The sequence below is a fragment of the Hyaena hyaena genome, unplaced genomic scaffold (assembly GCF_003009895.1).
Source record: "Hyaena hyaena isolate Hyena2069 unplaced genomic scaffold, ASM300989v1 scaffold_2, whole genome shotgun sequence".
Lineage (NCBI taxonomy): Eukaryota > Metazoa > Chordata > Mammalia > Carnivora > Hyaenidae > Hyaena > Hyaena hyaena.
This window is the reverse complement of record NW_024080634.1, coordinates 2,796,993-2,821,555: the sequence shown is the minus strand read 5'-3', so window position 1 is coordinate 2,821,555 and position 24,563 is coordinate 2,796,993. Positions and strand designations below refer to the sequence as shown.

Below are 24,563 nucleotides of genomic sequence, written 5' to 3'. Positions count from 1 at the left end.
TTAGTATTTTGAGAAAGTACTGTTCCTTTTGAAAATAAATTTGAGAGAGCTTATGAAAAACAGATCATTGAAGTGTCCCCGGTCTGAATATCCATTGTGTTCAAGTTCAGATTAAATGTGTTCAGATGGCAGGAGAGATCAATTTACGTGTGGGATTGGGGAGTGCCGTTAAAAATTTCTGACTTTACCCGGAGAAGAAAATGGAAGGCAGTTCAGGAACGCAGAGTATGCATCACCGTTGCAAACTCATTTATCCAAGGCTGTGCTCCATCCTCGTCTGAGGTTGAGGTTGTGAAAAAGAAAAGAGCAAGTGATGAGCTCCTTGTCCAGGAGCCGTGGGAGGCAGGAAGGCCACAGCGGCTCCTTCAGGACCCTCAATGCTGGACATCAGAACGTGGGGCACAGGCATCGGCCCCCTCTGCCGTGAGCATCATGTAAAGGCATCAGTTGTAGCATCTTTGGTCCATGAAAGTTCATTTATTTCTTATTTTTAAAATGTTTTATTTATTTTTGAGAGTGAGAGAGACAGAGTGTGAGCAGGATCAGGGCAGAGAGAGAGGGAGACACAGAACTCGAAGCGGGCTCCAGACTCTGAGCTGTCAGCACAGAGCCCGATGTGGGGCTTGAACCCACAAACTGTGAGATCATGACCTGGGCCACAGTGGGACGCCTAAATGACTGAGCCACCCAGGCGCCCTTGTACATGATCGTTCAGTAAGTCTAAACACAACAACAAAAAAATTGAAGATTTCTGGCCCCGGTGTTTATTATATAAAATTATTCACAGTAATAGGGTTTCAGAAAAAAACACAAATAAAAGATGCAAGTTTGGTTCAAAGAAACACTGAAAACATGGCTATGACCTTCCACAGCTCAACGAACATACAAACATTTTCGGAGACACCCACTAGGTTCACACTGTCGATTTCACACACTGGATCACTGCTTTCTGCTGGGGATACAGCAATGAATAAGAGAAAGTCCTCCGTCTCACAGAGCTTCCGGTCTCGTGGGTGCAGACAGATACCACACGAAAAACAAATATGTAACACGTCAGGGAGTCACAGGAAGGAGCGGGGAGGAAGGAAAGTTTTTGTACACTCAGAATTCTTCAGAGCAATCTGGGGCCGCTTTAAAGGTCACAGGCTGGGGAAATGCACACAGACGGCAAATTCTATTTAAAACATAACTTCGCCGGTTCTACATTTCTGGTCAGTTTCTAAAACTCCTAGTTCTGAGTAGCGTTTCTAACTTTTGAATTAGAATCTAGACTAGTAAGTACTTTATGGCTGCCCTAATAATGGCATACGGCCCACGTCATATGTGAGCCCAAGGGTAGGTATAAACATGCAGGTATGCGTTTACAGGCCCATGTCACTGTTCACAAGGTACATTAACTTACAATAACGATTTCTGGCTGCGATGATACAAATCTTTTGCATAAATTCTTAGGTTACATCCAGTGTAAAGCAGCTTTGTTCCTGAGGTCAATTTAGGGCCTGGGTGTTGGTGGCGTCAGCTCGACATGAAAGCCATGGGGAGGGGTGGAGGGGGCGGGGGGCGGCCCGACCCAGAAGATCTGCCTGCAAGGAAACAGAAAGATCAAGACAGAATCTGGACAGAAAGATCAAGAGGCGAATGTGTTCGGGTCACCTCAGGGACCCGAACAGCACAGGCCTGTGTCTCGGAGGGGCTCCTGGGCATCCCCGATCCCCACGGCGCTCTGCCGGCAGCCTGGACAGCAGGTCCTGGTGAGCGCGTGGTGTGCAGCTGTAGGGCCTTCCCTACAGAGGAACCTGTCACCCCCGTGGGGACCTCTGCGTAAATGACACTGGCCTTAGGTTACGGACATCCCAGGGCACCGTGTCGCTCCCTTTCTTCTCCCTTCAGGGGCCACCAAAATTCCCAGACTTCCTTCCTAACTAAGGATCTCCGTGAACACCTTAAATATAAACTCTACGTGGCCTTTGAAAGATAAAGAATTCTTAAAATTGGGTTTCCCTTCCAGTTACATTTTCTTCCTCCCCTTGATAATACATTTTCCTGTTCTTAAGCACATGCGAGCGAAATGGAAGGGGTGCCTGAATACAGCTACACGGCCCAGAGAAGCTGGCCCAGTTTGAAACACGACACAGATAAGGGACAGGTCAATTATATCTCAATAAAACTGAGAAAGAAAGAAAGAAAAAAAAGACAATAAGCCTTAGCAAGCAACCACACGGCACATTAATAATGAAAAGTTGATTAGACACTTTTACTCCTATTTTTCACTAATGCCACCTGCTTTCCTCTTACTGAGTTGTTTTCTACTTCTTACTCTGTTAGTAGCATTTTCTGGTCCCAAGGCTTCCTGAGGACGCTGGCTAAGCTCTGCATACTTCCTTCTGTTCAAAAAATCATAACGTCTCTGATCAGACAGTCTGCCCTTTCTCTGTAACTTCAGGGACTGCAAATTCAGAAGCGACTGCTCTGCTAAGCTGCGAATTAAGTTCTGAATCAGGAAGTGTTAATGTCTACTAAACGGTTACGTGTTTTAAAGCCTCAACCACAGAAGGGAGAGGTAATGGTGATGCAGAGCCAGGGTTTGGGGGATACATGGACAGGGTCCCTTGAAAATCTTATGGATCCTGTTCCTGGCACCTATAGATATCTTCTAGAGTATGCTGTTTTCCGGAAAGCCAGTGGGAACAGAACCCAGCTTTTCTAAAGAAATTTCCTAAGCACCTAAAAAAGTGTCTAAATATGTCCTGAAAAATCCCGAACTATCATGCTGGGAATGGAGGACAAATGGGTGACATGCGCAGCCACAGGCAGCACAGTGACAGTGTCACCTGTCGGGAACACAGCGAACCACCCTTTGCCACGAAGCAGTTTGCACGGTGGTGCTGGAGGCGTCCTTAGAAAGATGAGGAGAATCTTCTGATTTCACCCACTGCACCAAAGACAGGCCCAGCAACAGGCCTTTTGCTGCGCGCGTGGGAGAAAATTCGGAAAACTTGCGTCCCAGGCTGTGTTCTTCCATGTGCAAATACCACTCGGTCAAGGGCTTGCCAGTGTTCTAGGACCCGAGACCTGGAGAGGTCTTCCTGCCCCAGGCAGCCTGAGCGGACGGACCGAGCGGAGCGGCTCAGGCCCCCACGCAATCCTGGACATTTCAGAGCTTCCTCCTGGTCACTCGGCTTCCTGGTGCGGGAAGTCTTCGCTGCATTTGCTGCCATTGCTTTCGTCTTCGTTCGAATAATTTCCCGAATCCTGACTGGTTTGGGAATTGTATTTTTTGTGATCTTCACCAGCTTGGTCGGGTTCCTTTACTGCAGTGAGAATGTTCGTATTTTCGATTATAAAACACCTTTCAGTTTGTTCTTCGGAAGTGAAGAGGAGGAGGTTCCGGAGTGGTGGCTCAGAGAAGTACTGATTTAAAAAAGGGGGGGGGGGGGGGGAGAAACAGGCTGTTTAAAAGAGCAGCAGTTTTCTACTTCTAACACAGCTTCAGTCTCTTATATCCAGCACCGAGAAAAGCTACCTTTTGGTGCACGCGTATTAAAAAGTCAGCTAAGAGCCTACTGACCGCAGTTTCAGGTTTAGAAGATCGCCACTTGCGAGGTCATGTACACCTAAGCACTGTTAGGGGCAGGGGGCCGGCGAGCGCATGAGAGGCTGGAAAGGGTGGGGGTGCTCTGGGGTCGTGGGGAGTCTGTCTGGAAATTCTACAGCGTGCGGAGCTCACTCAGGTTCTCTTCGGTGACCCGCTTGCATTCAGAGTTACCATATGCAAACAGAATGAGGCTGATCAACAATTTGCCTTCACGTCCCTCGAGCTGCAAAGCCGGAGCTCAAAAACGAGACTCTGAAGGCAGGCAGCCGCACACCCACTCAGGCGAGCCCACCATCCCCGAGCCGGGCCCTGCGCTTAGACCTTTATCATCTAGTGCTTTCATTAAATCTGCTCCCTCCCCTCCCGGGTGTGCCAAACAAGAACCCGTGAGGTGTCATGACAGGAGGCTCATTTGCCTTATTTCCCTTTCTGTGAGGTCACCCACGGACCACACCTTCTGCAACTCGCGATGCTGTGCTAGGCTTTTGGTGAACGCCAAGCCTTTCGAGGCTCAAACAAAGGCCACGGTGGCCAAACTGTCAGAATAAAAATATGAGATGATGGGCATATTTTACTAGTCCACGTTATGTGATATCGAATGGCTGTTTCTAAAGCCAATCTACCGAAAGCTGCAGGAAATATCCCAGTCTGTATTATTCTCCGCATATCAAGAAAAATGTATGGATTCTGTTGAAATCAAATAGATCTCCCGTTCATTTCAAGAAAAATCTACCTGTCGACACAGAAGAGTAACATACCTCGTGTATTGTGGAAGGAGGTTTACTTGATGGAAAGAACACGTAACGGATACATCGCAGGAGAAGCTTCAGAACGTAACTGACAACCGGGATGGACAATAATGCAACACAAATCCCAGCTATGAGCCACGTTTTGGAAGTATTTCCTGAAATATAAGGAAGTGATGTTTAGCGTCAATGTAAGTTTTTGTTTTGTTTTGTTTTGTTTTACAAATAGTTTATTGTCAAGTTGGTTTCCATATAACACCCAGTGCTCATCCCTACAGCGTCAATGTAAGTTTTGATGCACGAAGACGTTAATAGCGCGGACAGTCTGTGCGGATGGAACGTAGCCACATGAAGGGAAACATAACATGTATGTGAAATGATACATGGCAATGCATTTCCATTTAAAGACAGTGGTCTGGGGGCGCCAGGTGGCTCAGTGGGTTAAGCATCCGACTTCGGCTCAGGTCATGATCTCACGGTTTGTGAGTTTGAGCCCCGTGTCAGGCTCTGTGCTGACAGCTCGGAGCCTGGAGTCTGCTTCGGATTCTGTGTCTCTCTGTCCCTCCCTGACTCATGCTCTGCCTCCCTCCCCCGTCCCCTCAGAAATAAATAATGTCAAAAAAAATTATTTTTTAAAGATAAAATGAAAGATTCTGACCTGATTTTGTTTTCTCACACACAGGATCACTAAAAACGCTGCTTTTATTCCACCTTTCGTCTGCAGCAAGTGCTCTGGCTTTGATACAATATACAGTCAGTGGTTTCAAGTTAGGAAAAGTAAAGTCTGTTCTTTTCTCTAGAGTTTTTTTCTACAAAAAAAAATAGAAGTAGATCATTGATAAAATTTAGTCACCTCATGAAGTCAGATAGGGAATGTCACTTTCCGGAATTCCCTAAATACTCGGTCCTAAGACTGGCCTCTCCCAACCACTTTGTTGGTGGATGTTTAAGAAATATAAATTTGTTTTAGACAACACATCCAAACCAAATCAAAGTTAAAAATGTTGCTTCCAAAAAAGAGTATGATGTTTTCCTAAGCCAACTTTAACGCCTAAGTACCTGGTGATTTGGTGCAATTGCCATTCATTGTATTTCCTCTGCTCAGGAGCGGGGTTCTGGCCTTAAACTGCCTGTATTAAGGTACCACTTACAGCTCTGTGGCCTTAGGCAAGTTATTTCTTTTCTCCCGGCCCTATTTCCCCCATCTGTAAAATGAAGACGATTGCTGTGCCTCCCTGTAGCAGTCAGGCATTGCCACAATAATATTGTGTAACAATATACCAAACAAGGACAACAAAGTAATGTGCAGTGTTACCAAATTAAACAAAACATCCTGGGGCTGGGGCCAAACATTTATTTTCCTCCCACAGAGTCTGACCAGCTGGGGAGCCTTCATTGGAGGCTGTGGGTCAGGTTTAAGTCTCCCCCACAAGCCCCTCATCCTCCTTGGGCCAGAAACTATGTGGCGCTTTGCTTTCCTCTTGGCAAGCGAGAGAAATCTGAGAGCCAAGCCAAACCGAGCTCACATCATACCCAGCCCCGTCCCACTGGTTAAAAAAGCCCAGCATCAGGGACGCTCCATCCTAAGTGTCTGCTGAACGATTTCATCAGTCAGACTGTCTGGCACGATCGTTCTGTGGAAGAATGACTGAGACAATTCATGTAAATTACTTACCACAGTACATGTTGCAAAGTAAGCTTTCGATTCATATGAGCTGCTATTGTGACTGTAATTACTGCCGCATTGACTAGACGGGACAAGATGGCAACTGAAACGATTTAATCTCTACTATCTGTCAAGCCATGTGTTAGGTGTTTTCATACATTATCTCGTTGTAAGTTTTTTTTTTTTTTTTTTTAAATTTTTAAGTAATCTCTACACCCCACATGGGGCTCAAGCCCACAACCCCGAGATCAAGAGTCACATGTCCCACCGACTGAGCCGGCCAGGTGCCCCTCAGATGGTGCTTCATTTTAAATCTTATAAACATAAACATCCTTTCAAAACAATGTTACTATGACTACCACTGCTTTACAGAAGAGGAAGCAAAATCTCAGAGAGGTAAAGCACCTTGTGTAAGGTTACACAATTTGGTGGCTTGAGACACATATTTAGGTTTTTTTGCGGTAGGGACAACTGAGAACCGACTGTAATTCTCAGTGGACTAAATTATGCTTTGGTCGCAGTGTGTTCAGATAGTTAAAAGGTAAGTAGCCATGTCACTGGAATTTTCTCAGGTTTCCAACTGAACATGAAGTCAAGTTATAGGATTTACCTACTCAACTGCCTAAGATTTTTAAAGGCGGAGTCTTTGATTGTAATTCCACAGGGAAAAGAGATCAAGGAATAATGTGGATTATCTGATATCGTGTATTGTCTTTGTCCAGGGTTTCTGAATTTTAGTGTTTGAACTCTTGTTTCTTAACCTTTTCTTCATGAGTCCCCAGTTAAGGAGCGTCGGGTTCTGGGCTGACAGCTCAGAGCCTGGAGCCTGTTTCAGATTCTGTGTCTCCTCTCTCTGTGCCTCCCCTACTCGTGCTCGGTCTCTCTCTGTCTCAAAAATAAATTAATTATATTTTTTAAAAAAAGGAGCATTTTCAGAGGACTGATTTCCAAAGCTTCCCTCGCCGCGAAATTGATTTTGTTGGGTGGAGTTGAACTCTGGAGGCTCGGTTACCCCTTGGGGGGGCCACAAACCATTGTACCAAGTATTCTTTGTCCCCTCGGAGGTACCCTGCCCCCAGGGGATATCTGGCAACATCTAAAGGTTTTCTCGGTTGTCCTGACCGGGAGAGACGCATCCATCATGTGCAAGACAGATCTGACCACAAAGAACGATCCAATCTGAAGGTCAACAGCATTGAGCAACCCTGGGTTAGATAAATACCCAGGAATTGTGTTAAAAATGCAAATTCCCGAGTTCTACCCCTGGAAATTCTGATTTGAGTAGTAAAAGGCTCAGGGATCTGAATGTTAAAAACAAATGGGCCCAGACACAGGAGACCCATAGCTAGAACGCAGAACCTGGAAAGGTGCTAACATGATTAGAGTGTCTAAATTTTGCTAAAATTTTAACTTCCAACTTTGTTTAGCCAAATCACAGTAACGGCCCTACGTTACAAACTTACACCACAAAGGTTTGTTTGTCTGTTTGTTTTACCTCAGCATTTGAAGTGTTTTCCCAAAATACAATTTCATAAATTATTGAGTAAAGCTGGTTCAAAGACTTGTTTTCAGACTCTTCTGGAGTGCTGATATAGACCCGCAGGGAAACGTCGTTAGTGGATTTCATGTTAATGGTTGGAGGAACCAGGATACCTAGGAAACGAACATACAGACAAGCTTGGGACTTAGGAAAACAATGTTAAGAATTTGCATCAAATGAGAGAAACACATTCTGGAGGAAAAACTACCAGCTTACTTTGTAACTGAGGATCAAATCTTTTTTCTTTAGACCAAACAGATGTGGTATTTCCATCAGATGCTTGAACACGGATAAGGTAAATTCCCTTTTGGAAAGTACTTTGAGGAATGACACAATGGGTAGTTTTGACATTTGCACAGTCTGATAGTAGTTTCCATTTACCTTCATGGCTCCCAGGAATCTTCCTAAAATAGGCACTTTTAAGAAAAAAAAATTTTTTTATTACAAACATAATAATTCAATAAGTATTTATGATGCACCTCGAATATGCTGGACGCTGTTAGGGGCTAAGGTTACAGAGGTGAACAGTCCCCGCCCCGAGGAGACTCATGATACACTGCAAGAGACGTGCATGCGACACAGAGAGAACCAGAGACCCTGCTCCAGAGTGTGACAAAGCACTGTGTGCTGGGCCTGGCCGATTGTTTGCAGAAACAACTGCTGCATTCTCAGCAATGCCACAAACCAGTAATTAAAAGCCATTATGAAAAAAATCAAACTGCGCGGAGCCCAGGGGGCTCTGTGGGTTGAGCCTCTAATTTCATCTCAGGTCATGATCTTCCAGTTGGTGAGCTCGAACCCTACATCGGGCTCATTGCTGTCAGCCTGTTAGCACAGAGCCTGCTTCGGATCCTCTAAACCCCCCTCTCTGCCCCTTCCTCATTTGCGCTCTCCTAAAAAGTAAATAAAATATTAAAAAAAAATTAAATTGCACAGGCTTACAAAGAGATTGCATTAAAAATAAAAATACTCAAAACTCTTCTTCTTTTTTTTTCTTTTTTAGTTTGTAGCTGGTGGGTCAGAAGCACAGCTGACAACCTGGCTCGAAATTCCTCTTGTCCTAATTATTATATGATATTTTAATATCTGTGCTCAAAGCTCCTCATGTCTATTGTAGCTGTACGTGGGAAGGCTGTGTAATGGAGCCCTGCTGTGCATTTCTTACCAATGCCATGTTCAGTGACATCACGCTGGAAGCTTGAAAGTGAACACAGTGAAAAGAAAAAAAAATGTGACCACAGGGGGAGCACATACATCGTAGGTTACATTATATGGCAAAGGTACAGGGATTTGAGAGTGAAATTAAGGTCTCAAATCAGTGGGCTCTTTGTTAATCGAAATGGGACTAAGCTTGATGGGCCTGCGCTAATCAAATAAGCCCCTGAAAAGAGAGGTCTAGAGATCTGAGATTTTCTGTCCTGGTGGCCTCCAAGAAGTAGGCCACCACAGTCCTACAGCTTCAAGAAGTGAATTCTGTCAAGAGCCACATGAGCGTAGGAGAGGACCCCGAGGTCCTCTATGAGACCGCAGCCCCCGCTGACACCTTGACTGCTGCCTTGGGAGCCTCTGAGCAGAGGGACCGTGTAAGCCAGGCCTGGTCCCCTGAAGTCAGTGAGAGGTAACAGCACTCTTTACGCTGCTAAATTTGTGGCAATATTGTTACAGAGCAATAGAAAACCATACCTCCCCCTTACCTTGACTAATTTTATCTATCTACCTATCATCTATTTTTATTTTTTATTTATTTTTTAATTTTTTTATGTTTTATTTATTTCTAGGAGAGAGAGAGACAGCATGAGCAGGGGAGGGTCAGAGAGAGAGGGAGTCACAGACCGAAAGAGGCTCCAGGCTCTGAGCTGGCAGTCAGCACAGAGCCCGATGCGGGGCTCGAACCCACGAACCACGAGATCATGACCTAAGCGAAAGTCGGACGCTTAACTGACTAAGCCACCCAGGCGCCCCTCTATCATCTATTTTTAAAGTTTATTAATTTAGAGAGGAAGGAGGGGCAAAGAGAGAGAGGGAGAGAGAATCCCAAGCAGGCTGTGCACTCTCAGCACAGAGCCCGATGCAGGGCTTGAACTCACAAACCATGAGATTGTGACCTGAGCTAAAATCAAGAGTCGGACGCTTAACTGACTGAGCCATGTAGGTGCACTGACCTGATTTTAAACCTCTTTGCAGCCTGAGCATCCGCTGTGGCATAGCTTTGCCTCTATCCCTCTGCTCTAAATAGAGCTTTCCTTCCCACCCCTTTCCTCCCCCACAACCCGCTTCTCCTTCCACTTGATTTGCTTCTTTATTCCCTACCACCTTCGGGTCAACACGAACTGTGTGCACTCCCCTCCCCACCGCTTCTGCGGGCCTACACGTCATCCATCGCTGGCGAGAACTGTGTTCTCTCTTCGTTTCCCACTGAGGTCATCACTAAAAAATCTGTCAAAACCAATGAAGCCGCCAAGGAGATGGGAAGGCTGACTTGAGCAACACAGAGTGACCGGACTGAGATCATTTCGAGAACTCATGGAAAAATGAGTTCCGAAGAAAAGGTCAGGGTCATGTGTCAAGTACTGCAGAATGGGGAAATGTACATGCAGCCAGACACACACTTAGGAAAAAGAGAAGGAGCCAGCAGGCACTCTAGATACTCTGAGAGTGTGCCCATCTTATAGCAAGTGAAGAAAGTGAAGCCAAGAGAGGGCAAGGGATTAGCTCAGTGCCATCCAGTCAGTTATCGGCGGAGCAGGAACCAGAATTAAACACCCCGTTTCCAATATAGTGTCTCGCATCTCCGTCAGTCAGCATGCATGCCCGGAACGGGGGGCGGGGGGGGGGGGGAACGGGGGCTGAGGTGGAGCTAAAGGAACCATAACGAACTGTACAACAGAAGCTGTGCAAAAAGGACTAGGACTTACTGGAGCCACTGAGCTTGAAAAGTCATGTTTTCATACGCGTAATCCCACTTAAGAACATAGATGTCATTTTTAGCATCAATTCGAATGTTTTCTGGTGGAGGCAGTTTATTTTCCACTAGAAGACAAAGAATACACAGAAAAGCATACATTTTTACTTTAGGGAGATAACGTATGGTAAGAATTCTGAGCGGCATGGGCAAGAAAGCAAAAGGCTTATGTTTTATCACGAGGTAATGACTTGAGCTCTGGTATAGATCACACAATGCAATACCGCGCAGCCACTTAAGAGAATGTGATAGAGCTGTATGTGCTCACACACAAAGAGATCCTAGTGTATCAGGTTATACAAGAAAGAGGAAAGATAGATCCAGCAGGATCCTATTTTTTTTATTTTGAAAACCAAAACCAAGAAACTGAAGGTCTGTGCATCTGCTTATACAAGCCCTGACCAAGGGAGGAGAGAGTACGTAGAAAATGCCAGCAATGCTTATCACTAATAAATGGAACTCAGGGTAAGGGGGCAGCAGAGGAAAACTTTACTTTAAACCCTTTTGTGCTGTTTGATTTTAAAAACAAAGCATATTATTTATGATCAAAATAATAAACAAATCTAAGCTCCTAACCCTGGACCTTAATTACTGGCAAGATGTCACGGACGAAATATGTCAGGATGCCTTCACATTTTAACACTGCACTTATAAAGGTCTACTTTTTGCAAGACTAACTGTTTTTCTAGCAGCTACTTTGCCCTTTTGTGGATTCTGAGCCAATAAAAAATAGTTTTTGTCACTAGACAGTATTTAGACTTATAGGCAGAATTTTCGTTCCTCTTTACTTGAGATTAAAAAAAAAAACCCAAACGCTGTGACATTTTCCCCCCTTATGGAACTGCTGTGACAATGTTTTTGTTTTAATATCGATTAAACCATCATGTAACGTTCAGCAACCCAAGGGGGGAAAATGCCAAAATTAATAGACTGCCGGTCTGAACATATAGTTACTGAATCTAAAGTTATAGATTCAATTTATACATTAAATTGATATAATTTAATTATATAGATTTAAATATAATCTAAAGTTATAAATTCAAGTTATACAACTTACCTGTGGTCTTTATACAATACACTGGACTATAGGCACCAATTTTTCTCGGCAAAAGTCTTGCTCTAACTTTTACGCAATAGGTAGTCTCTGGTGAGAGCTGATAAATTTTATCTCTGGGGTAAACAGTTTTAGTCCTTACCTATAATAAAACAAATAGAATTCTGCTGTTAAAAAAGCATACGGTCAAAATTTAGAACAGATTCAGGTCCCTTTGCCTTTCTGGTAAACAAAGGTAAAAATAATGCTCACTTCTGCACCTGAAGAGTTTTTCCAGATATCTAAGCTGTATGTAAAACTTGAACTATCCAGAGCCCACATGACACCATCTTTGGCTCCAGGTGGGGAGATGTTTATTTTTATTGCCTTATCTTCGGCTTCTAAATGTACGTTTGGAGGACCAATTTGAGCTGTGAAGAAACCAAAGCATGGATTATACAACTTCACTAATACAAGGTCAAAACATTCACTCGGCAAATAATTCTAAGTGCTTCACGTGTGCCTGGAATAGTCAAACAGAGAAAGTCCCTCGCGGAGCCTACATTTTAGTGGGGCGTGTGGCAACTAAATAAGTAAATAAATAAACGAATACATACAATGTGGGGTGCGCAGTAAGGAGAAATGAAGTCATGTAAAGGGATAGAGGATGGGGGCAAGAGCCGTTTTAGGGAAGTTAGTCTGGAAAAGACTCTCTGAGACATTTGAGCAAAAATAATGTGAGGGCGTCAGTCATGTAAATTACATAGGGAAAAGGACTTCCGGGGCGAGGGTGCATCAGGTGCAGAGCCTCGGAGGTGGGAATGTGCTCCCCCTTTTCAAGAGATGAGGAAGAGGCTTGACTGGCTGAATGTCTGAAGCTGAGATCAGAGGGGTGGCTAGGGGCCAGATGACAAAGGAAAAACTCCGTAGTTCGTGGAGTTAGTGTCGGGCTGGGATTGGAGGAGAGCCATGCCGTGATTCACATTTTGGAAAGATCAGCCTTGTAAAGTCCGAGGAAGCAGGGAGGCCGGGAAGAAGCTACTGCGGAAGTTCAGGGGGCAGGTGGGAGTGGCTTGGTGAAGGCTGGCCCCAGGGCGGTCAGTGACAAGGGATCCTGTTGGGGAGACGCTCTGAAGGTCGATCATTCAGAATTTGTTGACAGGCTGGAGGCAGGATGCCAGCGATGACTCCAAGGCTCTTGGCCTGAGCGAATAAATAGGTGCTGTCCTGAGCAGGGATGGAAAGACTGCAAGAAGAGCAGGTTTTGAGGACAGAAATCAAGGGCTTTGGCCAGACGACCCTCAGGCATCTAAGCAGAGATGTTGAATTTGAGAGTTGGTGGTACCAGTCTAAAGCTAAGGGGAAAAGAGTGGGACTGGAGGTCTAAGTGTGGGCCTTTTTCAAGAGCGTACAGATGGGCTAGAAAGCCAGAAGATTACCAGCGGACCGAGCGTAGAAAGAAAGAGAAGAGGTTTGAGGACCGAGCCCTGCAGCAGTCCAGCACTGAAAGAGCTGGGGAGCAGGGAGAAAGTGGCGAGGGAGGGACCCAATGTGCAGGAGGAGAGTGGGGAGGACGCAGGGCCCTGGAGACCCAGAAGAGGGCCGGGGACTCACTCGGCATTTAGGTCATCAGAGCACTTGCCGAGAATGGTTTTGTGTGGGGATGAGGGACGGAACTGAATGCAAAGGGTGCCGACTGAGGGGCAGCCAGACACGTGCAGAGAGGGATACAGATCATTCTTGGGTTTTTTTTTTTTCCTTTTTTAGTATTGATTTTGGAGAAAGAGATAGCAAGCGAGCAGGGGAGGGGCAGGGCAAGAGAGGATCCCAAGCAGGCTCTGCACCATCAGTGCAGAGCCCAGATGCCAGGCTCGAACCCATGAACCATAAGACCATGACCTGAGTTGAAGTCAGACGCTTAACCAACTGAGCCACCCAAGTGTCCCTTGGGAGTTTTGATATAGGGCCATGGCTCACAAACCTTTTGGTCTTGGGATCCCTTCATACTCAAAGAAATTGAGGGTCTGAAAGAGTTTTTGTTTATATGGACTACGTCTTTCAATATTTAGTATATTAAAGCAGTAAAACTGATAAAATTTTTAAATGAATTCATTAAAAGATAATAATGATCAATCAGCCCATTGCGCTGACACATATGCGTTATAAAACCAAAAAAAATAAAAGCACTATATTCCCAGAACAAACATCACAAGGAGAGTGGGACCGTGTCACACTTTGTCCCAATTTTGCTAATGTCTGGCTTCATGGACAAGACAGATGTATCTCACACTTGCTTCTGCACTCAGTCAGTCTCTTTCTCACACATCAGCCTCTGGAAAACTCGTTTTCAAGATAGAATGAAAATTAAAAGGGCAGATAAGACTTAGAATTATTATGAAAACAGTTGGACTTAAAAAAATTTTTTTTAATGTTTATAATATAATAGTTTTGCAAGAAAGAGCACGTGCAGGTGAGCAAGCAGGGGAGGGGCAGAGAGAGAGAGGGAGACAGAGGGATCTGAAGCAGGCTCCGGGCTCCTAGAGCATGCAACTTGACGCGGGGCTCGAACCCACAAACCGTGAGATCATGACCTGAGCTGAAGTCAGATGCCTAACCGACTGAGCCACCCAGGCACCCCACTTTTTTTTTTTTTTTAAATGGGAGACTTCACATTGTGCGAATGAACAGGCTTAGGAAGTGAGCTGTTGCAGTGATATTTAATGAAGAATATACCATAATTCAGCTGGCAGCTTCTTACCTTTTCCAAATGGGGTGAAGGCATCAACATTATGCCATGGAGAAGTCTCATTTCCTTTTTCTGCTCTTATACGCAATTTAAGTTTTTCATAAATATTTACCTTGAGTGAAGAAAAGTCGCATTTGGTACTAATAATAGACTGACACCCAGGCAATTTTAACCAAGTATCGTTTCTGGGCCTTCAAAATAAAAAAGCAAATAAATGAATAAGCAAATGTGGAAACACAAGAGTGTCAAACAGAGTTTCTGTTTACTGACATTATAAAGCCAGTCTAAGTAGTTACTTCTTCTATTTGACGTCTTATTAACATTTTACTCACAACGCTGCACTCTTTTTCAGTACAAACATCCAAGTTATTATTTATAAAGTGGAATAATTCTGACAGTTAAGTTTTGTGAGACAGAGAGAGAGTGAGCACAAGTACAACAGAGAATCCCAAGCAGGCTCCATGCTCAGCAGGGAGCGCAGTGTGGAGCTCAATCCCACCACCGTGGGATCATGACCCAAAATCAAGAGCTGGATGCTTAACTGACTGAGCCACACAGGCACCCGGTGACATAGTCAATTTTTTACTACAGTTGTGTAATTTTGCGATGGTTTGCATTAGGATTTCAAAAAAGCAGAGAAATAACATGTAAAAGTGGTTAGTGTCGGCTTTGTTAAGAATAGTTGTGTGACTTCTGGTCAACTACTTTGTTTCTGGATCTTTTCCTTATTGAAAATTTGGTTTGATGATTCCCTTCTAAACTTCTCCTACGAATAGATTTACCAGACCAAAGAGCTCAGTCAGAATCAGCATTATTTGGTAACTTCCTTAGCCTTCATCAAAACCAAATCACCCTTTTGGCTCGCTGATTGCAGTAATTCTAATATACCACTAGAAAAAAAAGAACTTAAAATGTTAACATAAATTAACCAACTCTTTGAAGTGGATTTAGTCCATTATAAAGGAGAACTGAGGGGCACCAGGGTGGCTCAGTCGGTTAAGTGTCTGACTTCAGCTCAGGTCACGATCTCACGGTTTGTGAGTTCGAGTCCCACATCGCGCTCTTGCTGACAGCTTGGAGCCTGCAGCGCGCTTCGGGTTCTGTGTCCCTCTCTCTGCCTCTCCCTTGCTTGTGCTCTGTTTCTCTCTGTCTCCCAAAAATAAATAAAACATTAAAAAAGTAGAACTGATCAATATTAGATTCTTCAAAAAACATGAAGAAATCAAGTTGGCAAGGAGTTCCTAACAGAGAAAGGACATGTTGCCACATGTCACTTTGTTTGACCTACCGAGGAGGATGATGGGAAGGTGAGAGACAGGTCATCAGGTTTCGAAATTTTTGCCTACGTGAAGCCCTATCTACCTTACAGGCAGAAGAACTATCCAGTAAGAAGGCATTTTTGTTAAGACTGATTCATGGTTCCAGCATAAGGTGCTCTTTGGAGGAGAGGGGGCACGAGGAGGGAGGGAGAATACTGTAGACCTCATTTTAAAAATGCTTTAAGGGGGGCACCTGGGTGGCTCAGTTGGTTAAGGGTCCAACTTCAGCTCAGGTCATGATCTCGTGGTTCGTGGGTTCGAGCCCCACGTTGGGCTCTGTGCTGACAGCTCAGAGCCTGGAGCCTGTTTCAGATTCGGTGTCTCCCTCTCTCTCTCTGACCCTCCCCTGCTCACGCTCTCTCTCAGAAATAACTAAAACATTTAAAAACAAAAAATAAAACCCTTTAAGGGGCACCTGGGTGGCTCAGGTGGTTGAGCAGTCGACTCTTGATTTCAGCTCAGGTCATGATCCCAGGGTCGTGAGATCGAGCCCTGTCAGGCTCCACACTCAGTTCACTTGGTGCTCTCTCTCTCTCTCTCTCTCTCTCAAACAAATAAATAAAAATTAAAATGCTTTAAGACAACAGACTCCAGGGGTGATCTATCCACCTAAGTTCTGTGAGGACCCCAATACAAGTCTATCTCATTTTTCAAAAAAGAAACATTTTAAAAATTTGCCAAAAATATACACTGGCATATGGGAAGCTTCATTCCCGACCATTTTCCCTTTTTACTTATCTGAGCTGTGAGGTTCGAGGTGGCATTTAATGATACCATTCCTGAGAAACTTCTCCACATCAGGATCTATTTTTTTATTTTTAGAGAGAAGAGTAGGGGTGGGGCACAGAGAGAGAGAGAGAGAGAATCCTAAGCAGGATTCTCCACACTCAGAATGGAGACCAACACAGGGCCAGATCCCACAACCCTGGGATCATGACCCAAGCTGAAATCAAGTTGGGTGCTCAACTGAGTGATGCAGCCAAATGGCCCCAGATTCTATTTTTTAAAATCCAGAAACTCTTAATATAAACAGAAAACCTTATACAATTTTTATGTTTTGTTTTTTTTTAATATTTGAGAGAGACAGAGACAGAGACAAAGTGTGAGCAGGGGAGGGGCAGAGACAGAGGGAGATACAGAATCCGAAGCAGGCTCCAGGCTCTGAGCTGTCAGCACAGAGGCCGATGCGGCACTCGAACTCACAAGCAATGAGATCATGACCTGAGCCGAAGTCAGATGCCTAACAGACAGAGCCACCCAGGTGCCCCAACCTTATAAAACTTTTAAAACCAAGTCTTGCAATGGGTCTAATCCACTCTCACTCTTTACCTCTTTCCTGTTCCGGGAGATACAGTTACTGGATTCCAATGCTTTTGTATATAAGGGAGCTAAGGCAGCTTAGCTGTGTTTATGTTACTTAAAAAACAAAACCCCCAAACACCCAAACTCAACTTCATCATAAAAGTATTTAGATCAGAACAGAATTTGAAAGTGATTATGTAACCAATATAAAACTCATTTCATAAAATCAGTGTCATAATAGAATTACATGTCATCTTTGTCTCCCTGTTCACAGATACATTCTCAGTGCCCAGAAGAGAGTTTGGCATAGAAGGCACTCGGGGTTCACTGAATGAGAGAATCGGCACTAAACGCTACATACATCATAATACACTTTAGATATGGGTCACAAACACTGAGGAATTAGCACATGTTCTACAGACACGGGAATCCTACCAGCTCACGTAAGAGTCTGTGTATCATTTATCCCCAGTGTGTGTGCCCTGTGTTGTGAGAAACACTACATTAAAAAATACTTGTTTGCTGCTGCTATTAAACCACACTTCCATTGATCCCTTAACTCCACACCAGTGTTCTGAGCACCTTCCTTTTTTTTTAATTTTTTTTTTACATTTATATATTTTGAGAGACAGAGAGAGACAGAGCACAAGTGGGGGAGGGGCAGAGAGAGAGGAAGAGACAGAATCCGAAGCAGGCTCCAGGCTCTGAGCTGTCAGCACAGAGCCCGACGCGGGGCTCGAACTCACAAACCGTGAGATCATGCCCTGAGCCAAAGTCAGATGCTCAACCCACTGAGCCACCCAGGCGCCCCAATATATGGCTTCTGAGCACCTTCCATACAACTGCTCTATATACTTCTAACAACCTTCTTTTTTTCTTTTTTTTCAATGTTTATCTAGTTTGAGAGAGAGAGAGCCCTTCGGACCCTCTTCCCCTCTCTGCCGCTCCCCTGCTCCTTCTCTCTCTCTCTCTCTCTCAAAATAAATAAATAAACTTAAACAAACAAAACTCCAAAGAGCAAGCGACAGGGGAACGAGAGTGCGGGGGCTGCGGCTGACGTGCGGCCATCCTGGCTCTGGGGGTCCTGCACCCTGTTTCTTTGCTGCCCGATCACCGGCCGCTCTTTCTCAGACGGGGAGCGCCGTGGGCAGTTAGCACCCAGGACCCCCTGCCCCCGCCAAAGCAAAGTTCTGCGCTTCCTGAGCTGTGTTCCTTCTATAACCCTTCCTTCTGCAACTCCCCACCAGCCCAATCATTGGCAGCTATTAAGTAGAAAGCACCAGGGAGGAGGCAGAAACTCTGGAAACAGAGTCTGGTGGGAACGCGAAGTCCTGTATGTAAAACAAAAACGGTGTGTATGATGGAGATGCTAAGGCCTGACCGTGGTGCCTGATCGGGGTGCCTGATCGGGGTGCCGGTGGCCTATCCCAAGGCCGTGGAGAGACCTTCTGGGGCGCTCTCCCATATCCTCAAGACATGTTCTAGTCCCGACCCTAACTTATACTCAAAGAAGGTGGAGCGTCTAGAAGAGAGAAGTGTGGTCTACAGGAGCTGTCTGCCATCCTAATCCTCCAAACCTTTTTTGCTGCAACACCCTAAGAAGAATCTGTAGAAGTGAAGGTGGAAATATTACCCAGACGTAAAATTTCTGTAAAAGATGGAAAAGCCAACAGTTCCCCAGCTCTGAGAAGTGAATGAGTGTTACAATCGTTTAAGATCATTCAGATGGTTCTCCGAAACCAATCAGTAGAGTCACGTACACTTGATAATCTGCTGAAAAAGTCACGTTCTCGACAGCTGGATTGCTCTCGTCCCACGTCAGGGTGAAGGTATCATCAATGATGTGGACCTCTACATTTTGAGGAGATTTTAGATCTGTTCCCCCTATAAATACAGGCAACAAGAAAGAAGACGGTTACATATACACTGTGGATATTCTTTAAAACGTGAGTCTTCCTTTCATAACACTGATTAAAGAATGAATGCATTCAGGGGAGCCTGGGTGGCTTAGTCGGTTGAGCGTCCGACTTTCGCTTGGGTCATGATCTCGCGGTTTGTGGGTTCGAGCCCCGCGTCGGGCTCTGTGCTGACTGCCAGCTCGGAGCCTGGAGCCTGTTTCAGTCTGTGACTCCCTCTCTCTCTGACCCTCCCCTGCTCACGCTGTCTCTCTCCTAGAAATAAATAAAACATAAAAAAAAAAATGAATGCATTTAGATATAACAAAGTGTATACAAAAATCTAGAACTCCCCCCCCCCCCAATCTATGACTGCTCTCAACCCAGGGAGGCTGCTAATTATATCCCTGGACTGCAGACAGCTGGGAGAAGGCTGAGATTTTTTTTAATCTACAAAAGTAAGCCCTGTATGTCAAATATAGCTCAGTAAACCTGGAGAAAATAAAGAAAAATCAGCACTGTCTTTTAATTGAAAAAAAAGTCTCTTTACCCCCAAAATATGAAATGCTAATTCAAAGGGATACACGCATCCCTATGTTTACTGCAGCTTTATCTATAATAGCCAAGTTATGGGCACAGCCCAAGTGTCCATCAGTAGATGAATAGAAAAAGAAGACTATTCAGTTTTAAAAGAGAATGAAATCTTGCCATTTGCAACAACATGGAGAGAGCCAGGGAATACAATGTTAAGCAAAGTCAGTCAGTCAGAGAAAGACAAACACATATGATCTCACTAATATGTGCCATTTAAGAAACACAAGGAGCAAAGGGAAAAAGAGACAAACCACAAAACAGACTCTTAACTGCGGAGAGGAGAATGAAGGAAAGAATGCTTGCCAGCAGGGAGGGAGGGAGAGGATGGGTGAACTAGGTGATGGGGATTAAAGAGTGCCCCCATCATGATGACAAAAATAAATGAAAATTAAAAAAAAAAAAAAAGACCACGCGGCGCCTAGGGGGCTCAGTCAGTTGAGCGTCCGACTTTGGCTCAGGTCAGGATCTATCTCATGGTCTGAGGTTTGTGAGTTCAAGGCATACACTGGGCTTGCTGCTGTCAGCGCAGAGCCTGCTTCAGATCCCTCCGTCTCTGTCTCTCTCTCTCTGCCCCGCCCCTACTTGTGCTCTCTCAGAAATAAATAAAACATTAAAAAAAAAAAAAAAAAGCCTTCCACTTACACCAGCAAAAAGATTACAACTTGCTGAAATCTCAGATGATGGTTGGCAATTTTTAGCACTAAAAGTATTCTTTAATTAAGGTTAAAAAAAAAAAGGAAAAAATAGTCTGTATAAAAATTTTCTTTGATCTTAGAAGTGATGAAAGGATACGGGGTTCCACAGTATACAGCCTCCGCTTGGTTTCACATTCTATGTTCATGCTTCATATATTCTGATACAGAATAAGACAGGTGTGATTCAGGGGCGCCTGGGTGGCTTAGTCGGTTAAGCGTCCGACTTTCGCTTGGGTCATGATCTCGCAGTTCGTGGGTTTGAGCCCCGCGTCGGGCTCTGTGCTGACTGCCAGCTCGGAGCCTGGAGCCCGTTTCAGAGTCTGTGATTCCCTCTCTCTCTGACCCTCCCCCCCGCTCATGCTGTCTCTCTCTCTCTCTCCTAGAAATAAATAAAAAAACATTACAAAAAAAAAAAAAAAGACAGGTGTGATTCAGAGCGAACAGCTATTCACAGAAACCAAATATTCACGTAACAAAATTGAGAGACAGAGGTATCAATGTTTACCATGTCGGCCAAGCCCTATAGGAACTTGCAAAGGCGTTCATAACAAGCCTGAACCCTTCTGTTTATTTTTAAGGACTTCCATCTAGAGATCCACTTTATTTCTTATAGTTCGAAGACAAATCTTCCCTCCGTTGAATATCCTGTCTTCTTATTTTTCTCTTTTGGCCCCTCCAACCTGAATTTTTCTTCCTCTCTGACTACCCAACTACGTACCAAGACCCAGCTCACGGAAGCTCAAATACTGCAGCCCATGCTAATCTTGCTTTCTGTACATGCTGTAGCAGGAATCCATCTGCTCAAGTTCACACTGGATACTCCACACAGTACCTGACTTCTAGCATGACCTCAAACCTCACTGAATGAAGATGTTTCAAAAAAACAAACAAACCAAAAAAACAAAGCTCAATTGCTTCTTTGTGTTAAACACATATCTGCCATCAGATTCCAAATTCCTTAGGGCAGAGTCTATATAGCTTCATACTTAATCTGCATTTCTCAGACTACTCAGCCTAATGCTGGGTTCACAGGAATTTCTTCAACATCACAAAGGACTGATCTTTCATTAAGACAAGCTACAGTTTTTTAAAGACTGGCTTTTACATTTATTTCTACAGTATTTCTAGCTTTTACTTCTGCCACAGGGCAAGCATTTATCTCCTTGCAGACTTTCTACCACAGGAGTCCATATGTAGAACTTTCTTTACTGGGACTGCTTCCTCTATTTTCCAGCTAGAGATATTATGGGATGCGGTCAAAAGGGAAGGCATCTGAGAAAACATTTTCTGAAAAATCTTTTTTTAATTTGAGGAGCTCCTCATTGAGGCTTCCCCTCCCTCAATTTTCTTTTCTACATTCATTTTCTCTGCGATTTTTATCTCGGAGAATACTCTTCCTTACTGCACTCCTCTAAACTGAATTCCCATCCCGTTGGTTGTAATTTATAGATTCTATGCAGACAAAGGGTGGTGACTGGCTTTATAGGAATCAAGAAAAGATCTAAAGGTATTTGTAGTCTCCATTCTAAACCAGTCTAATTCCAGAAATTCTGGGCCTTACGGCGTTAATGGGGTAGAGTCATGGATTTCCTCTGGGACATAGTCTTTCTACACCTAAAGGAAGAAAACCGTACACTTAGGGGCATCTCGGCATTTGGGAGACCACCAAAATAACTGACTGATAAATGGAAAGAGACTTGGAAACAATTATTAAATACCATTTTTGATTTCACAGATTTTGTCCTATGACTGTCAGCAATACTCTTTGGATTAATCTATTTCACCTTTGTACTATGTAAGATCTATATGCGGGTACTTAATCCAAAACGTCTACTTACACAATTGGTTGCTTCCAACTTTTCACATGTCTACCTATGATCAGAAATGATTTACTACCTTTTTAAGTCTGACATAAATCCAAACACGTACATCCTCCCAAATATAAATTTCCTCTGATATTTTGGATAATTTTCTGAGGCTAGGGTCCAGAATTGCATTTAATAGGTTTAAAAAGTATGAATATTTTTATGAGTTTGAAAGAGAGCAACATTAGGATCTCAAGTTAGAGTCAATATTTCACTTCATTTCAAACATTTTGCTATCCCTTTGAGAAACACAAGTACATTAGTTAATTGAAAGATAACTGGGCCCTTAACAATAATGGTGGATAATCAAGAATTTAAATTGTTTAACCTTTAGGAAAACAAACTGGTCTTAATCTGGCTCTGAGGCAGATTCCCAGAGTTTAATTTCACCTTCAGCCACTCGCTAGCTGTATGGCCTTAGGCAAGCTATTCAATGTCTCAGTCTGCTCTTCTGTAAAATGAGTGCGTAGCTTAGTACTGAACACTAAGTGAGTTTATACCTTTAAAAGGCCCAGAGCAGTGGCCGGCACATAGTTAAGATTACAATAAATGCCAGCTGTATATAACGTTTATTTTAGCAGCTCTCCCCTAATCTCGATTAAAATAAGAATCCCAATGTACGGCTTCTTGGAATATCAGTTTTACCTGAAAACTCTGGGGGAAATTCTTTTTATATCAAAGCACAACGAGCTGAATACAAAAATTTTAACAACAAAAGGATTCCAAAAATCACCATGGGTTATACCAGGATCATAGTACCCATACACTATATATACTATATTTGTGTAAGAGCTTGAGAAATAGGGTACCATTCGATCACATCGGGGTACGGTTTTCTAAGCAAACAGGTATTCTGAACCTATCAGGCGGCTCACAGACCCCTTGGATTCCTGCCCTATGATGCTACGCCCTCTTTCTCTTTGGGTTCCTCTCCTCACGACACCAAGTCAATCGTTATCATAGCTGTCATTCCCCTGATGTATCTAAGTATTAATAAAGGCAGCAAACTAGCTTGGTGGTCCCAGCCTCTGTATTTTGGCTGCGTATTTTTCTTTTATTATTACTTTTTATTAGATGGTACGAATCCTGAGGGCAGAGAAATTCTTGCAATCATTAATCCCCGTCCTACGTGGGACTGGATAACTTGTTTATTGAACTGAGACACTGTTTCAGGAACAGCAGCATAGCTCGCGGCTAAAGCCGTGGTTATTGTTTAAGGGTCTAGCTGAGCTGCCGGATTTTTCGAAGAGGCACGAAGGCGACAGGAAGGCTCTCGCACACCCACCACTTAGCGGCTGGAAGCCTGGGGAGGGACGGCGCGGAGGGCGTCCCCTGCGGGGGGAAGGGTACGCTGGCCCCCAAGCAAGCGGCGTGGAAGGATCCTCGAACCCTGCTTTTCTCTTGATTTTCGATCTGAGCGCTGTGACCGCGGACGAGCAGAGGTCTCCCAAACGTCAGCCCTTTCCACCGGCCTCCCAGTGCCGAGGCTTCCAGCGCCCCCACCGCCCAGCCTCCTGCCCCGGCCCGGGACCCTTTTCTCACCTGGGGCTGCGGGCAAAGCCCACGGCGCTCCAGCAACCAGCACCAGGGTCGTTGCGCCCAGGAGGGAGAACATTCTCCGCTGGCCGCCGCCGGCCGGGGCACTCACATCCTCGATCACCTCCGGCAGAACCCCACAATGCTAGGCAACCCTCGGAGCAAAGGCAGCCTCTCGCTCCACCCCTCCGCTCCGCCCACCGCGCTCTCACCTCCGGTGCCCGCCGCGCTCGCCCCCGCCCCGCGCTCGCCCCCGCCCCGCGCTCGCCCCCGCCCCGCGCTCGCCCCCGCCCCGCGCTCGCCCCCGCCCCGCGCTCGCCCCGCCCCCGAGCTCGCCCCGCCCCTCCGCGCTCGCCCCACCCTCCGCGCACGCGCACGCGCCGCCGGGTGAGTCCCGCGCGCTGGTGGATGCCGGCGGGGAGGGTGGTGAACTTCACGTTCATTGCCGGAACGGCCGTGGGGAGTCTGTTGTCCTTCTCCTTTCCTCTTTCCCGCCAGTGACCGCCCAAGGCGGTCCGCCCTCTCCTTCCGGAAAGACCACGCCCACTGGAGGCCTTGACCCTAACTAGAATGCGGCGAGCTTGCACTGGCCTTGGGGCCCAGGAGTTACCCAACCTCTGTCCTCTAATTGCCGGGGGCGGGCTTGGAAACGTGGTGTCGGGGCCGCTAGGGGGTTAAGGGAGGCAGGAATGAGGAAGCTGCTGAGCAGGCCAGGCCGCTTCTGTGCCGAGCGCCGTGAACGAAGGCAAGAGTGTCCATAGTTAAACCAAGATGTCTCGAGCAGTCGTTTCGGGCGCGACCTGGCCGAGAGGCGCCCGAGACCCTTGGAGAGAGTCCTGACGGCCTCCGGGCTTGGGGTGGGCTCCAGGACAGGGTATCGAAGCATTTTCGATCGCTTTCCCTTAGCTGTAAACACACTATGGATCCACCATTCAAATGGTTATTTAAACGCTTTAATAATAGATTCTGTACGTTACTGAAATATGCAAAACGAAAATAAAAAGGATGAGAGACGAAATAAGCAGAGATAGCTATTAATTATAACTAAGCATGATCAATTATGTGATAA

At 45.1% G+C, this 24,563-nt stretch overlaps 1 protein-coding gene across 1 annotated transcript; it reads right to left on the bottom strand.

Moving 5' to 3' along the window:
* Positions 1 to 1,011: 1,011 nt before the first annotated feature.
* On the bottom strand, positions 1,012 to 23,651 carry IFNAR1 (interferon alpha and beta receptor subunit 1). Its single transcript, XM_039228244.1, has 11 exons — positions 23,501 to 23,651; positions 18,670 to 18,793; positions 14,301 to 14,479; positions 11,816 to 11,973; positions 11,567 to 11,705; positions 10,463 to 10,577; positions 7,764 to 7,963; positions 7,503 to 7,660; positions 5,000 to 5,150; positions 4,354 to 4,499; positions 1,012 to 3,411 (listed from the first exon to the last, which is right to left on the bottom strand). The coding sequence occupies exons 1-11, from the start codon at positions 23,571 to 23,573 to the stop codon at positions 3,172 to 3,174; spliced, it is 1,683 nt and encodes a 560-aa protein (XP_039084175.1). The 5' UTR covers positions 23,574 to 23,651; the 3' UTR covers positions 1,012 to 3,171.
* Positions 23,652 to 24,563: the final 912 nt, after the last annotated feature.

Excerpts from the sequence above, each read along its gene's own strand:
- IFNAR1 (XM_039228244.1), bottom strand. The coding sequence starts at position 23,573 with ATGTTCTCCCTCCTGGGCGCAACGACCCTGGTGCTGGTTGCTGGAGCG. Across the intron at positions 7,964-10,462 it reads TTTCAAGCTCAGTGGCTCCA|TGCCTATTTTAGGAAGATTC; the intron begins GTAAGTCCTAGT and ends TTTTCTTAAAAG. Across the intron at positions 7,661-7,763 it reads ATTTGATCCTCAGTTACAAA|GTATCCTGGTTCCTCCAACC; the intron begins GTAAGCTGGTAG and ends TTCGTTTCCTAG.